The sequence below is a fragment of the Equus caballus genome, chromosome 1, assembly GCF_041296265.1.
Source record: "Equus caballus isolate H_3958 breed thoroughbred chromosome 1, TB-T2T, whole genome shotgun sequence".
Lineage (NCBI taxonomy): Eukaryota > Metazoa > Chordata > Mammalia > Perissodactyla > Equidae > Equus > Equus caballus.
In genome coordinates this window covers 45,214,132-45,231,720 of record NC_091684.1, presented here as the reverse complement: position 1 = coordinate 45,231,720, position 17,589 = coordinate 45,214,132, and the positions used below count along the sequence as shown (strand labels likewise).

At 36.8% G+C, this 17,589-nt stretch overlaps 1 protein-coding gene across 3 annotated transcripts in view; it reads left to right on the top strand.

Moving 5' to 3' along the window:
- The window catches only part of PCDH15 (protocadherin related 15), a 952,630-nt gene that overhangs the window by 773,142 nt on the left and 161,899 nt on the right, over positions 1–17,589 (top strand). For all 3 annotated transcript variants that reach the window (XM_070262649.1, XM_070262641.1, XM_070262642.1), the window contains 2 exons: positions 7,084–7,389; positions 10,014–10,238. In XM_070262649.1, the coding sequence (XP_070118750.1) occupies positions 7,084–7,389; positions 10,014–10,238 (531 nt within the window). The remainder of the gene's footprint in view (positions 1–7,083; positions 7,390–10,013; positions 10,239–17,589) is intronic.

The following is a 17,589-nucleotide window of genomic DNA, read 5'->3' as shown; positions in this document are numbered from 1 at the left end:
ATTAATTCCACAAATATTTATCAAGGAGTTTTATATTTGAAACCTTATATTAAGAACTGGAGCACTGAGATGTTTATTTCTTGTGTAACTCTAAGCAAGAAAATTAAATTCCATAGACAGAGGATTACTAGGAAGATGGCAGTGTAGGAGAGCTCTGAACGCCCCTCCTCCCACGGACACAACAAATTTACAACTACCCTTCGAATAATTACCCATGAGAGGGAACTGGAAACTGGGTAAAAAGAACCCCCACAACAAGAGACAGTGCTGACTGAAGTGGAAGAGGCAGAAAATTCTTTCTAGAGAGGGAAAAGCCACATTCTGGGTGTTGGCCTGGTGGTGCAGTGGTTAAGTTCACACCTTCTGCATCAGCGGCCCAGGGTTCACCAGTTCAGATCCCAGGTGCAGACATGGCACTGCTTGGCAAGCCATACTGTGGTAGATGTCCCACATATAAGGTGGAGGAAGATGGGCATGGATGTTAACTCAGGACCAGTCTTTCTCAGCAAAAAGAGGAGAATTGGTGGCAGATGTTAGCTCAGAGCTAATCTTCCTCAAAAAATAAAAGAAAGAAATAAAGAAAAAGCCACATTCTGTTGTGGTGCTTCACAGCCAGGAGCAATCTTAAGCCACATAAGGGATCTGCTCCACCTTCCAACACCTGAAACAATTGTGTGCTTAGGGCTGGTTCCTCCATACTGCACTCCTGAGAAAGCTGATAACAGCCTCAGAGGCCACAGGACTAAAGCAGTTGTGAGCCCCTGAGCCTAGAAACCAGTCAGACTGAGGGCCTACTCATTTAAAAGCAAAATGGCAGCAGATATGTGCCATTGCAGCCAATGTTCTAGGGCTCCCCCCACCTAATAAAGTGACTAAAAGGACCATAGCAGCTGCATGCAGCTGAGGCTTATAACCAGCCAGCCATGATTGCAGACACCTTTCCATGCAACTGTAGTAAGAGCAACCTTGATGCAACAGAAGGACACATGTAGCCCACACAGGGGACATTCCTGGAACAATTGGAACTGGTGACTAGAGGTAAGCAGATTGCTGGGCCTCATAAGGCATTTCTTACATGAGGCAACTTCTCCAAGATTGGAAGATGTAGCTGATCTACTAAATACATAGATATAAGCACAGAGAATGGCAAAATGAGGAGACAAAAGAATATGTTCCAAATAAAGGAAAAGAAAAAATCTTCAGCAAAAGAACTAAACAAAGCAGAGATAAACAATCTACCTGATAAGGAGTACAAACTAATAGTCATAAGGATGCTCACTGATCTTGGGAGAAGAATAGATGAACACTGTGAGAACTTCAAGAAGGAACTGGAAAATATAAAAAAGAACCAATCAGAACTGAAGAATACAATAATGGAAATGAAAAATTCACCAGAGGGACTCAAGAGCAGAGTAGATGATACAGAAAAATGGATCAGTGAGCAGGAGGAAAGACAGACTAGAGGAAATCACCCATGTTGAACACAAAAAAGAAAAAGAATGATGACAGTCTAAAAGACCTCTGGGACAACATCAAGAACACTAACATCTGTATTATAGGTGTCCCAGGGTAAAAGAAGGACAAAGGGGCAGAGAATCTATTTTAAGAAATGATAGCTAAAATCTTTCCTAACCTAAAGAAGGAAACAGACATCCAGGTACAGGAAGCACAGAGAACACCAAGCAAGATCAACTTGAAGAGGCCCACACCAAAACACATAATTAAAATGTCAAGAATTAAAGATAAAGAGAGAATCCTAAAAACTACAAAAGAAAGGCAATAAGTTACATACACAGGAAACCCCATGAGGCTATCAGCTGACTTCTCAGCAGAAACCTTACAGGCTAGAAGGGAGAGGTGTGATATATTTAAAGTGCTGAAAGGAAAAAACCTATAGTCAAGAATACTCTACCCAGCAAGGTTATCATTCAGAATGGGAAGAGAGAGAAAGAGTTTCCCAGACAAGAAAAAACAAAAAAAGCTTATCATCAATAAGCCAGGCTTTCAAGAAATGTTAAGTGGATTTATTTGAGTGAAAAAGAAAAAAACACAAATAGGAATAAGAACGTTATCCAAAAAAAAAAAAAAAAGGGCTAACCTAGTGGTTAAGTTTGGGGCACTCCTTTTGGCTGCCCGACTTCAGTTCCCAAGCACAGACCTATATCATTCATCTGTCAGTAGCCATGCTGTGGCAGTGACTCACATACAAAGAAGAAGATTGGTAACAGATGTCAACTCAGGCTGAATCTTCCTAAGCAAAAAAGAAGAAAAAACACTGTTAAAGGCAAATATATAGTAAAGGTAGCAGATCAACCACCTGTAAAGCTAATATGAAGGTCAGAGACAAAAGTACTGAAATTATTGATTTCCGTGATAAGAAGATAGCAGATACACACACACAAAAGCACAAAAGAGGTTATATATGATATCAAAAACATAAAATGTGAGGAGAGGGGAGTTAAAGAGCAGAATGTTTAGGAAGAAGTCACACTTAAGAGACCATCACCTTCAGATAGATTACTGTTTGCGTATGTTATTGTATATGCTTACCATGTAGGTTATGGTAATTACAAACCAGAAACCCATAATAAATACACAAAAAATTAAGAGAAAGGAATCCAAACATAATAATAAAGAAAGCCATCAAACCACAAGGGAAGAGAGAAAAAGAAGAAGAAAAGTACAAAGCACTACTAAAACACCCAGAAAAAAAGTAGCAAGATGGAATTAAGTACATACTTATCAATAGCTACTTTAAATGTTAATGGACTAAATGCTCCAATCAAAAGACATAGAGTGGCTGATTGAATAAAAAGACAAGACCCATATATATGCTGCATACAAGAGACACACTTCAGACCTAAAGACACTCACAAACTGAAAGTGAAGAGATGGAAAGAGATACTCCATGCAAACGGCAAAGAAAAGAAAGCTGGGGTAGCAATACATATATCAGACAAAATAGACTTTAAAACAAAACTGTAATAAGAGTCGAAGAAGGGCACTATATAATGATGAAGGGAATAATCCAACAAGAGGATGCAACATGTAAATATCTATGCACACAACATAGCAGCAGCTAAAGATAGAAAACAGTTATTAACAGACATAAAAGGAGAAATAGACAGTAACACAGTAATAGTAGGGGACTTTAACACTCCACTTACATCAATGGATACATCATCCAACAGAAGATCAATAAGGAAACATTGGCCTTAAATGACACATTAGACCAGAGGGACTTAGATCTATACAGAACATTCCATCGAAAACCCACAGAATACACATTCTTTTTGAATGCACATGGAACATGCTCCAGGATAGATCACATATTAGGCCACAAAACAAGTCTCAATAAAGTAAAAAAGATTGAAATAATACAAAGCATCTTTTCTGACCTCAGAGATATGAAACTAGAAATCAATTACAAGAAGAAAAACTGGAAAAGTCACAAATATGTGGTGATTAAAGAAAATACTACGGAACAGCTACTGGGCCAATGAAGAAATCAACAGAGAAATAAAAAACTATCTGGAGACAAATGAAATTGAAAATTTGACATGACAAAATTTGTGGGACACCGCAAAAGTGGTACTAAAATGAAAGTTTATAGCAATACAGGCCTACCTCAACAAACAAAAAAAATCTCAAATCAACAATCTAACAGTGAACCTAAGGGAACTAGAAAAAGCAGAACAAACAAAGCCCGAAATCAGTAGAAGGAAGGAAATAACAAAAATCGGAGTGGAAATAAGTGAAACGGAGACTGCAAACACAACAGAAAAAAAACAATGAAACTAAAAGCTGATTCTTTGAGAAAATAAACAAAATTGACAAACCTTCAGCTACACTCACCAAGAATAAAAGAGAGAAGGTTCAAATAAAATCAGGAATAAAAGAGGAAAAATTACAATGGACACCTCAGAAACACAAAAGACTATAAGACAATACTATGAAAAGCTACACACCAACAAATTGGATAATCTAGAAGAAATGGATAAATTCTTAGAATCATACAACCTCCAAAACTGAATCAAGAAGAAATAGAGAATTTGAATAGACCAATCACCAGTAAGGAGATTGAAACAGTAATCAAAAACCTTCCAAAAAATAAGAGTCCAGGACCAGACAGCTTCCGAGGTGAATTCTACCTAACATTCAAAGAAGACTTAATATCTATCTTTCTCAAGCTCTTCCAAAAAATTGAAGAGGAAGGGAAGCTTCCTAACTCATTCTATGAAGCCAACATTATCCTGAAACCCATACCAGACAAGGACAGCACAAAAAAAGAAAACTATAGGCCAACATTACTGATGCACATTAATGCAAAAATCCTCAACAAAATATTTGCAAATCTAATACAAAAATACATTAAAAAATCATACACTATGATCAAGTGAGATTTATTCCAGGGATGCAGGGATGGTTCAACATCCACAAATCAATCAATGTGATACACCACATTAACAAAATGAAGAAAAAAATCACGTGGTCATCTCAATAGACACAGAGAAAGCATTTGACAAAATACAGCATCTATTTGTGATAAAAACTCTGGATAAAATGGATATAGAAGGAAAATAACTCAACATAATAAAGCCATATGTGATAAACCCACAACTAATAAACTCAATGGAGAAAAACTGAAAGCTATCTTTTGAAGAACAGGAACCAGGCAAAGATGCCCACTTTTGCTACTCTTATTTCACATGGTATTGGAAGTCCTAGCCAGAGCAATCAGAGAAGAAAAAGAAATAAAAGGGGTCCACATTGGAAAGGAAGAAGTAAAACAGTCACTATTTGCAGATGATGGGATTTTATATATATAAAACCCTAAAGAATCCACCAAAAAACTAGAAGTAATCAATGAATACAGTAAACTTGCAGGATACAAAATCAATATGCAAAAATCAGTTGCATTTCTATACACTAAGAACGAAGTAACAGAAAGAGAAATTAAGAATACTATCCCATTTATAATTGCAACAAAAAGAATAAAATACATAAGAATAAATTTAACTAAAGAAGTGAAAGACCTGTACACTGAAAACTATAAAACCTTGTTGAAAGCAATGGAAAAAGACACAAAGAAATGGAAAGATATTCTGTGATCTTGGATTAGAAGAATTGACATAGTTAAAATGTCCATACTTCCTAAAACAATCTACAGATTCAAAGTTCCAACAACATTTTTCACAGAAATAGAACAAAGAATCCTAAAATTTAGAGAATTTGAGGAATTCAAATACAATTTGAAAAACAGAGAACAACAAAAGACCCCAATTGGCCAAAGGAATCCCGAGGAAAAAGAGCAAAGCTGGAGGTATCACACTCCCTGATTTCAAAATATACTACAAAGTTATAGTAACCAAAACAGCATGATGCTGGCACAAAAACAGACGCACCAGATCAATGGAACAGATCTGAGAGCTCAGAAATAAACCCACACATCTATGGCTAGCTAATTTTCAACAAGGGAGCCAGGAACATACAAGGGAGAATGGGAAATCTCTTCAACAAATGGTGTTGGGAAAACTGGACTGCCACACGCAAAAGAATGAAACTAGACCACTATCTTACACTATACACAAAAATTAACTCAAAATGGATTAAAGACTTGAATGTAAGACCTGCAATCATTAAACTTCTAGAAGAAAACATAGGCTCTTCGACATCAGTCTTAGGAGCATATTTTAAAGTACCGTGTCTGACTAGGCAAGGGAAACAATAGAAAAAATAAACAAAAGGAATTACATCAAACTAAAAAGCTTCTGCACAGCAAAAGACACCATCTACAAAATGAAAAGACGGCATAACAATTGGGAGAAGATATTTGCAAACCATATATCTGATACGAGGTTAATATCCAAAATATATAAAGAACTCATACATCTTAACAACAAAAAAAGCAACCCAATTAAAAAATGGGCATAAGATCAGAATAACCATTTTTCCAAAGAGGATATACAGATACAACTGAGAAGGAGAAAGTCAAATACTGTATGACCTCACTCATAACTAGAAGATAAAACCAATAACAAACAAACACATAGATGACAGAGATTAGATTGGTGGTTACCAAAGGGGAAGAGGGGAGGGAGAAGGAGAAAGGGGTGACTGGACACGTGTGTGGTGATGGATGGTAATTAGTCTTTGGGTGGTGAACATGATGTAGTCTACACAGAAGACAAAATATAATGGTGTATACCTGAAATTTATATGATGTTAAACCAATGTTACCTCAATTAAAAACTTAATTAAATTTTTTCAAAAATTCCCTAAGCCACTATTTTTTCATTTGTAAAATGGGACCAATTATATTTAGTCATAAGAACATTGTGAGGATTAAATGAGGTAATATATATATAAAGTGCTTGAATAAAAAAAATTGCAGAGGGGCCGGCCCCATGGCCAAGTGGTTAAGTTTGCGTGCTCTGCTTCGGCCGTCCAGGGTTTCACCAGTTAGGATCTTCAGCGTGTACATGGCATCGCTCATCAGGCCATTCTGAGGTGGCGTCACACATAGCATAGCCAGAAGGACCTACAACTAGAATATACAACTCTGTGCTGGGGGGCTTTAGGGAGAGGAAGAGGAAGAAAAAACAATAATAAGAAGAAGATTGATAACATGTTAGCTCAGATGCAAATCTTTAAAACAAACAAAAAAAACTATAGAATCTTAAGTTGTCACTTAGTAGGTTGTGTTAAACTAATTATAAATTAAATATGTTTTTTAATTTTAGAATTCAAAATCTGTGAAAGAAATAATACTGGAAAATTCAATATTTTTTAATGTAAGTTTTCTGTCATAATGTAATATTGCTAATGATATCAATTTGTGTTATGCCTATTTTTAATGAAGAATATTAATTAAACTATGTTTTTTTCTTATTTTAGACTTTTGCATTACATTATCATTATCTTTTTAATTTTCTCTCTAGCGAAAAAAGAATATTCAGTCAGAAATATTTCAGCCGTAATTCATTAACTAGTCCCTTCCAGCAGGGCAACATAACAAAACTCAATGTGAAAAAGCGTAACAAAATGTACAATATGAATTTCTTTGTTTCTAATTTCATTTAGGCAACAGATCCTGATGCTGGAATAAATGGCCAAGTGCACTACAGTTTGGGTAACTTCAATAATCTTTTTCGCATCACATCTAATGGGAGCATTTACACAGCAGTGAAGCTTAACAGAGAAGTAAGGGACTACTATGAACTTGTGGTTGTGGCCACCGATGGAGCGGTACACCCTCGCCATTCAACTCTCACCCTGGCCATCAAGGTTTTGGATATTGACGATAATAGTCCTGTGTTCACCAATTCAACATATAGTGTTGTCGTTGAAGAGAATCTGCCAGCTGGGACTACCTTCCTTCAAATAGAGGTATGTGGAAGAAGCATTAATTTCATAAATTCTACATTATAAGATTAGTCATTAGGACAAGGTTGCCAGATTTAGCAAGTAAAAAACAACATGCCTAGTTAAATTTCAATTTCAGGTGAACTGAGTAAATTTTTAATATAAGTATCTCTTAAATACTACATATTGTATTTTATCTAACAACCCTACTTCAGTGATACACCAAAAATTAAGAGAAGGAAAGTTGCACTTGTAGGAAATTAAATAACACTTAATAGATTTTTAATTTTAAAAAGTAATGCTATATACTTATTAAAATTGACAATACAGTAGTTATAAAGAAAAAGTCAATAATCTCCCACTTCGTACCTCCGAAGTAAATTTTTATGTGTGTTCTGTCACATTTATCTTTATTCTCACACAAATGATCAAATAAATATTTACGTACATTTAAATATGTAGGTTTGTGGGTGTGTGCATATATACATATGTGTATATATATATTACATATACATGTGTATAGATTTTCCCTATATTTTACAAAAGTAGGATATCCCTGTGCCTATCATTTTGTAATTTTTTTTTTTACTTTCAATACACAACTGGCATTTTTTCGTAGGTCTAACTCTCCTTTTTAGTAGTGTTTCTATATCCAAACCTCTTTTTTCAGTTCTCAGCTGTAGTATTATCAGAAACTCTGAACATTCTGATTCATTAAGTTAGGTTGGCCCTGAAATCTGCATTTTAAGCAACCATCCCTTTAATTCTGATACACGTGGTCAACGAAGTATATTTTGGAAAAAAAAAAATTCTGGAGGCTGGCCTGGTGGTGCAGCAGTTAAGTGCACACTTTCTGACTCGGCGGCCCTGTGTTGGCCGGGTGCGGATCTATGCACGGCTTGTCAAGCCATGCTGTGGCAGTCATCACACATATAAAATAAAGGAAGATGGGCACGGATGTTAGTTCAGAGCCAGTCTTCCTGTGCACAAAGAGGAGGATTGGCAGCAGATGTTAGCTCAGGGCTGATCTTCCTCAAAAAAAAAAAAAATTCTAGTTCTTCCTTGACCTGCAATCCACAACTTGAATTTTGTTAGCATGGATTTTAAGAAATTGTATTTATTTAATAATTCAGCTCAATAAATGTTTAGGCAATAAACATTAATAAATCTAAAAGCAGCAGATGCTGACCAGGGAGAGGGCCATTATGTTGTCATTGATTCTTCTGTTTATCTGTTCATGCATTCATTCTTTCATTCAACGAGCATATTTTCAGTGTTAATTGTAAGCTAAGTCCTCTGCTAGACCTTGGAGATTCAAACTTGAACAGGACAGATTTCCTGCCTTCGTGACATTTTCAGTCTAGAGTAGCAAACAGACAAGTAAATTGGTAATGAAAACAGAGGTCCTCAAGGCAATGGGCCTAGGAAATCACAGGTAGAGCTTCTAACCTAATCTTCAGAACAAAGAGAACGTTTCCTGGAGAAAGTTACTTTCTAAACTATGAACTGAGGGCAAGGAAGGGTTATTCAAGCACTGAGGAGGAAACATTATTAAGGCAGTGGAAAGAACCTGCTCAAAATCGTGGAGGAGAGGAGAGAGTGAGGGACTGAAGGGCTGGAAAATGTATGGGTCCTTCTCCCCGTATTAAGGAGACTGGGCTTGATCCAAAATGGAATAGACAACAGGATTTTAGGCAGGAAAATGACATAGTAAAATCTATACTTTAATAATATCTTTCTAGCTGTGATGTCGATAATTGATTGGAAGGAGCCAAGACTAAAGTTGACATAGGAGATGTTTGCATTCTGCACGCACATTAGCAAAGCCTGGTCTTCCCCATTCCACTCTTGCTCCATTCTGTGTCTTCTACCAGAGTTGCCTTTGCCACTCTGAACCACTGAAAACAACAGTCATTCTAGAAGACTTCCATAAAACCTGTCCCTCGGCTAGACGGCTTCGCTCTCAATTCTGAACAGCTTTCAGCTGACCTCTCACTTTTTTTCCTTCTATTTTGGTATCTGTGTTATGTTTCTTCTTTGAGGCAGTTACCAGGACAAGAATTGTGTCTAGATTCAACTTGTGCATCCTTACAGCACCTCATGCATAGTAACTACTCAATAAATATTAGTTAAATGGAGGGAGTTACAATAGAGTGATCTCTAGAGCTGTATTATAAGATGCGTATGAGAAGAAATTACTGCTTATGTTTCCTTAGATTTCTTATAGTTCTTTAATAATCTACCATGTTTATGGGAAGCACTCAATAAAATTTATTTTTATTTAAAACATTTTTCAAGGTTATACAATCAGCAGGAAATAGTAAGCAATCATTTATGACAATATTTATTTTCTTTACTGTGGTATGATTCTCTTAATAAGTGATTTTTCAGGTAAAATAAATCTAGTAATAGGATCAACAATGACAAAATCTCATAGGTCTCTGTCTCTGTCTCTTTTTCTCTTTCTCTCTCTCCTCCTCCTTCTCTCTGGTAAATTACTTAATAAAAGTACTTTTCTCTGAAACATGTCTTTTGGTCCTCCTTAAATTCAGGCTGTCCTAGGCGCTGACACATGACTTCTAGGAGTCCTGCATTCCTCTAGTTTGGTAACACCTGATATAACCATTCTTCTGTTTCACTTGTTACAGGCCAAAGATGTTGACCTTGGAGCAAATGTGTCTTATCGGATAAGAAGTCCAGAAGTGAAGCACTTTTTTGCACTGCATCCATTTACAGGAGAGCTCTCCCTTTTAAGGAGTTTGGACTATGAGTCATTTCCAGACCAGGAAGCAAGTATCACTTTTCTAGTGGAGGCCTTTGATATTTATGGGACAATGCCACCTGGTATTGCTACTGTCACAGTGATAGTAAAGGTAAGGAATATAGATGACTGCTGGTTGCCTACTTTACTCTCTACTTGTAACTTCTGGTTTTTATACTATATCCATAATATTTGGGGGCAACAATTCATAACAACACAGTGGAGCCAGACCCAAAACATAGATTTTTGGATGTGAAGTATTTATGAAGGTTTGCTTGAGAAATAACTATATTGTTCGACTGTAAAAGGTAGATTTGAAAGAAGCACTAAATAAGAGTTCAAACACTGTGGCTGCCTGTCTGCCATTAGCTCTGTGATTTCAATCAAGTCATAATTTCTCCAGACTACAGTTTATTCCAAATTCCACAGCACTACGGGTAATAACTTCAGCCAAACCCTTTGATTTAAAAAAGAAAGATTAAGAGTTCTAAGGCCTCAGAACTAATAAGTTTAGTTTGGAACCCAAGATTCTGGAATGAAATAAGCTTTGGAATCAGATGGAACTGAGGGAAAGTTCTGTGTCAGCCATTTTCAAGTTCTATGACCTTGGGGACTTTGTTAACCTCTCTAGATGTGCTGTGTCATTCATTATAATACCCTGTGCAAATGATTGCCTGAAAGAGCATGGCATCTTCAACCTTTTGGGTTTCCAGTGATTTTTAAGTATACTCTTAAAAGAAGACATGAGGAAAGATTCATCAGTTCCCAAATATTAGTGTATATAAAGGTCATTTGACTTTCAGATTCCTCTACTTCTTTCCAAAGGAGTACCTTTTCCATTGGGAAAGCATCATATACGCATTTCTCCCTAGAATTAGAGAAAGTTAGCTTTCTGGAGATTACTCCAATTCTTGAAAGGTGTTTTCAGTAGACGGCAATACGTACACAAGGTTATAAGGTACACAATGTGTTGGTAAACTTTTCCACAATGCTCATTTTTATAGGGCACTGCAGTGTGTAAATGATGGAATAAGGAATCATCACTTTTCTTGAGTTTTCATTTGATTATTTAACTGAAAAATAATAAATTCTATTAGTTTTCTCAGACAGTAAAATATTGATAGAAAATGTAGAAGATTGTTAAAGATTTCATCAGTATGTAATTAGCATAACTGTATTTATCATGTAGGTGAATGCTGTAATGTTATTGCCTGTAAGATCTTTGGGTCTGTTTATTTATTTTTAGATAATCCTGCGACCAAAGTGGCACACAGGGATTATTCCACTGCCTTTTCTCTACACTTGACCTAGGCTTATCTGCCAGTATACGCATGGTGCCATTTTTTCCCTGGAGTCCTGCCGTCTCCTCTAAACTACCTTGGAAAGAGGAACATAAGTCCCTTCCATTCTCAAATGCACTAAAGCTGTCTGCAGAGTTTTATTAGGGTCTGAATTCCTTCTTTCCCAGGGGTCCACAATAACTCTGTTCCTACTTCTTCCCTTTAGTGTCTCTCTACCCTAAGAAATTTATCAATTTCAGGGAGTGGGAAATGTATATTTCAGGAAGGTAAAGTTTTATTCAGCATTAAGTCCTCTTTGAGAGTCGGAACTTGAACAGTCAAAACCTTTTCTTGGGTAACCTGCTTTTTTGTTTGTATCTCTCTTCCTGAGACAATGATTTTCTAATAGGCTAGGGAAGAATCAAGGGAGAACACAAAAATACCAAGGGCCTGTTAGGGGACATTTAGAAATTTGGAAATCTGTTTACAAAAACATTTTAGAAGATGATAATATTGGTGGTTATGAAGATGTCATGATAAGTAAAAAAGATGAAAAAGACTAAGATGAGTCTGATCTAAATGGACTAACTATAGCAAAATAGCTTCTGGACCAGGTGAAAAGTTTAGGACATCTTACTCTGATTGAGCCTTGCCTACCATACGGTTTGGTGGAATTGAACACTAAAAACATTTAAAATTTAAAAAAATGGTCCAATTGCTGACCATTTGGATGATAAGGGAAGAAAAGACTTGCCGCTAATGACCTTGCCCCTAGTCTTCTCAGAGCCAGAGATGGATACTCAAATGGAACAGCCTTCTTTCTCAGGATGGATGTGGTTGGTAATGGAGAGTTATAAACCCTCCTAGACTTTGACTCAGCTGCTCTGGATTCAGTTTAGGTTTGTTTTCTTGGATGTTTTTTGATAGGAGAAATCACTGGAGTCAAATTGGAGTCAAAAATATCATCTAAACAAGTAAGATGTGGATTAAATAATCTTCATTCTCTATCTGGGACTCGAGTCTCTTAAAATGCACTTCATGTTCCCTGACCACCTCTTTATTTTGATATAGGGGTAGCACTCACCAGCCTGTGGGAAGGAGTTACTGATGAGCTCATTCTTTCTTCAGAAATAGGACAGTGTTGATCTGATTTTTGTTGTCTCATTGCTTTGTCTTATTTAGACAAGTCAAACTAATTCATTGGTCCAGTCTTCCTGACTTATACAAAATTATTTCTGATTTATTGTACATTTAAAAACAAAACATAATGAATATTTAATTCTAGACATTTCAATATCAGTTGTTTTTTTTGTTTTTCAAGATGATATAAGCATAACAAGATTTGCAGACTATTTCCCCAAACACAGGCTGACACTTGAATTCCTTCCTGCTGATCACTCAGGGTGAGGTTATCACAAATAGAACTTTAAAACTCTATTGTATACTATTGGGTGCATAAAAATATCATGCTTGTTTGTTTTGAAGCAAAGAATGGAGTACAATTCTCATTTCTCCACAAATGCAGATCTTTCCCAAGCTTGTAAATTTTCTGCTATTGGTCTGTTTACTTGCAGCACTGACAAACTGTCTTGCTGATAACATAATTGCATGGTATTTGCTAAGAGATATTTCTGCCCAAAACAGTCACCACAGGGAAAGCATCTTGAAGATCTCTCTTTGAAAATGAACAGAAACAATTTCTTTTGTACGCAAGAGAAAAAGAAATATCAAGCACTTAATGTCTAGCCCATTCAACTTATTTAAAATTGAAGTGAGAATGGGAAAATTGAAGTAATATTTAGAAGGAGAAATATTTTCACAGTACAAAGAAAATAGAATTTTATCACAGACACCTGCAAAGAGCTTTCTTGGTGTCAAATTTCAGGGATCTGAAACAACACCAATGATGATCATAAAAATAATATGTATTTTTGTTGCAAAGTCTTTGTAGAACAGTGATAAACAAGGCTGTTTTCATTGTACATTTATTGAATATCTAGAAGAATTGAATCTGTGATAATAGTAAACTAGATGATGTAGGTAAATCCCTGGAAAATAAAAATAAAATTCTAAACAGTTTAAAGCATAAAATCCAGAGAAAAACCTGCCCTTACAAACTGAGTTGTAATATAGAATACAGAAAATACATGGAAAGAAAAGGTCTGTTTTCTATAGTAAGCCCAACACTGAATACTGTCAAAAAAGTTGAAATATGCAAATGGATATATGATACTGGGCAGCATGGACAGGACTTTGTAAAGGGCTTGTCTAAGATAGGCAGATGACTTAAGTCGTTCTGCTGATTGTAATTTTAGATAGAATGGCTGCATAGGAGTAGGAGAGAATCAGGGAGATGCCTCTGGGAAGGAAGGAGTCTGGATTTAGCCCTGGCTGTGTTTGCTTATCTTAGAGGTGCAGGTATGGGAGTAGGTAGGGATAGGTGGAACGATCAGAAGTGATAGAACATCCACAAGGACTGAGGTTGATGGGAAATACAGTGTGTTCTGGAAGATGGAGCTAGCATTTTCATCTTTAAGAGGAGTTTCCTCCTCCAGGAAGACAATACATGCTTCCTCCATAGAATATAGGAAAGAGGATGACATTTTTAGATAGCAACTCAATGCCCAGTACCAAGGCAGCATTTGCCATACCATGGACACTTGATGGGCAGTGATGTGCCATTGATGCTCCATGGTGACAGTATTGGTAGAATCTTGGTTTTGTTTTGGTCAGAGACCAAACAGAGCCTTAGTCAGACACCAAATGAAGCCTTGATGTTGCTTGTGGTTTGAGAGACCAAGAAGTAGTCCTGGACTCAAACAAATCAGAAACACTGGACATTTCAAGATTTACAGCATCCTTCCTTCACTGGCTCTGGAGGGAGGAAATTGAATAAAAGATGATTTCAATGAACCAGCTAAGGGAAGTATGATCTAACGGAGTGATGATTATTTTTTACAATTTGCTGATTTTTCCCTTAGGGAAAACACTTGTTTTGAACTATGACCTTCAAATATTTCCCTCAATTCTGTTCTGCATTGTCATGTTCTCACTGGTGTGTTCTTTCTAATGTATTCACTGCCAGGTTTAAAGAGTGTGGATACATCAGGAATAGCTTGTCATGAGGCTGAGTCAGATAGTTTCCTAAGTATCAATATACCCTGCTATTCTAGAGTTTTATGCCTAAGATATAACATGTTTCCTTTAAAGAACGAAACTAGAGGAGCTGGCCCGGTGGCATAGTGGTTAAATTTGCACCCTCCACTTTGGTGGTCCAGGGTTCACGGGTTTGGATCCCGGGTGTAGACCTACCCACTGCTAATCAATCCATGCTGTGGTGGTGTCCCACATGCAAAAGAGAGGAAGATTGGCCCAAATGTTAGCTCAGCGACAATCTTCTTCAAGCAAAAAGAGGAAGGTTGACAACAGATATTCGCTCAGGGCCAATCTTTCTTATGCACAAAAAATAAAAAGAACCAAACTAGGGGAAACAAATGAAATTATCCATGTCCAGAGTTAAAAATAGTATCTCATAAGCAGTAATAATTTATATTTCTATGGGTCTCTCTCGTGGCTCCCCAAATATCACTACTGATTTCTGGGAGTCCCAGGAAAGTGGCTTACCTGTATACATGATTAAGTCTTTTACGCTTCAGTGATTATCACATTCTCCCCTGCTTGCCAAAGCACACGAGACCAGGCTTACTATTGCCACAGATCTCCAGATTGAACTGCCTCCCAGTGGGGCAACGCATGCTGATGTGCCCTGTGGATACCAGTTTCTTCTAAGCACTATCACTATTCTCAGTCCCGTTGTCTCTGTAGCTCCTATCTCCACCCTGATGAACTGGCTGCGATGGATGGGGGTTGGAGGGGGGGACTCTCAATGCATTGGAATTCTCAATATATTCTCTGAAAACTTGAAGTCACCAAAGTCATACAATATTCCAAACAGTGATAGTTTATGCCTTCAATATTTCAACATTTTCAGGTTCTCTCAGGCTGTATTTCAGAGAGCGCCAGCTCCACAAGATGGTGATGAGTGTCTCACAGACAAAGAAGTTCGTAAAGAAACAGATTTGGGAAACACTGAGATATGCACAAGTAAACAGATTTCTACACTGCAGGGCTTCATATAGGAGCCTTCAATATGCTAGTGTACACTGTGAATCTCAAGAAAATAGAATATAACTTCCCACATTTCCTAAAATTCATTATGGGATTCTTTTTGTTTATAAAGCTTCTGATAGGACGAATTTTCCAAAGAATGAAATGTGGGGAAATCTTTTTCAGGTTTTAGTGAAAATAGCTATTGGTGAAGTTAATTATGGAATAAGTTATTGTTTTAAATGTACAAGTACAAATGCTATAAGTTTCTCTCTTTTTACCTAAAAAAAACAGCTTTATAAATAATTATAAAAATTATCTTCAGGGAAGTAAATTAACATGATGCAATGTTTAGATGCTCACTAGGTTGTCAAGATAAAAGTGTAGTAACTAGTTGAAAGAATTTTAAAAATGTAAAATATTTTTGGACAGAGATCTTTAAAACGTTGTGTGTGGAGTTTTTAGTGAAAAATCCTATTCAAGCCATCTTATACATAATCTTTTGATGACTTTACCAGTTCCATTTCTCCTCACCTGTAAATATCAGAATGATTCCTTCGGGATCTGACCTACCAGAATTAAATCATAGCTTTATCCTTTATTAGCTGGATATCCATGAGCAACTTAATCTCTCTAAGTTTCAGTTTCCTTATATTTAAAATAATAGTAATAATAATAGCTAACATATTTTAGACAAACTAATTTGTCTAAATTTAACACACTTAGAATAATGCCTGACATACAGTAAAAATAAACCATATGCACACACATGCATGCACAAATATAATTATTATGCAAGTGTAAGAAAGTCTGAAATAGGGTGATATGGTTAGACAGAATCTGTGCAAAGATTCTAGCTCAGAATATGCACATGTTCTCCCAATTGACTACAGTGTCAAGACTCAGGAAAAATTCCAAAAACTTATCAGCTCCTTTCTCCCCACATTACCATTCCCAAACAGGAAGACCGGATAGGAATGGAATGATGTATTAAATCACTGGGTTTGTCAACATTGTGCAGTGTCATCCTCCCACAACACAGCCATCAATCTTGAGGGACTGTTTTACCTGCCAGAGTGCGTGAGTGATGGGGCATTTTCTCAGATAACAGAGATGCATCTTATGTTAAATTTAGTTAAACTCCTCGCTATATGCTGTTGTCATATCCTTGTACTTCCTCTTTCATAACATCCATCACACTCAATATTATTTGTTTAATTTTTGCTTTCCACACTAAGCTGTAAGCTCAATACCAGCAGGCACTCTGCCTTTCTTGGTGGTAAGCATACCCCCAGCATCTAAAGGACAGCCTAATGCACAGCAGGAGCTCCATCGATATTTGTGATGCTGGAGCCGTGGTGTACATTTTGCTACTTGTGGCAAAGTGTGACTTTGATCACCTCTACGTCAGGGATATACTTGCTCCCAAGAATCCCAGCTCAGAAATAAAACTCAAACAAAATAAAAACAAATTTAGGCAGCTAAGAAGGAAGCTTCTAGTATAGGTTTTGATCCAGAAAAAAATGAGATGTTTAATTGAGAGCCTCATGCAAAATAGACAAAGAAAGATTTGTTTGGTTAGGGATGGGGCCTTTTTGATCCTATGTGCAAAACCGCAAGACAAGGGAGAGAATTTAGAAAAGAAAAAGCAACAAGCAGAGAAACTGAGAGGGACCAAACAGGTGGATTATACAAGAAACAGCAACTGGGTGTCTGGTAATGGAAAACAGAACTGGTAACAGGCAGGGGAGAAATCAACTGGGTACTCTGCCAGGAAGACGAGTTATCAGCTCCATAAACCTCAAGAGATTTTGGAGCACAGGGCAGCGAAACAGTTCTTCGTGGACAGTGCTAACGCTAGAGAATGTACTCTAGTCGTAACGGAAGTCATTCCACTCACTGGCACCCACGTCTGTGTCTCCCCATGGAGCACGTGTGACTGTTTAAGACCAGGGCCAGCATTCTGTACATTTTCATTATTTTTTCACAGATGATCAGAGTATAACCAGTTAGTTCTCTTTTATCACAAAAAAAGCCTCTTATCCAGAAAAGTTTTTACCCATGATTCCAGAAAAT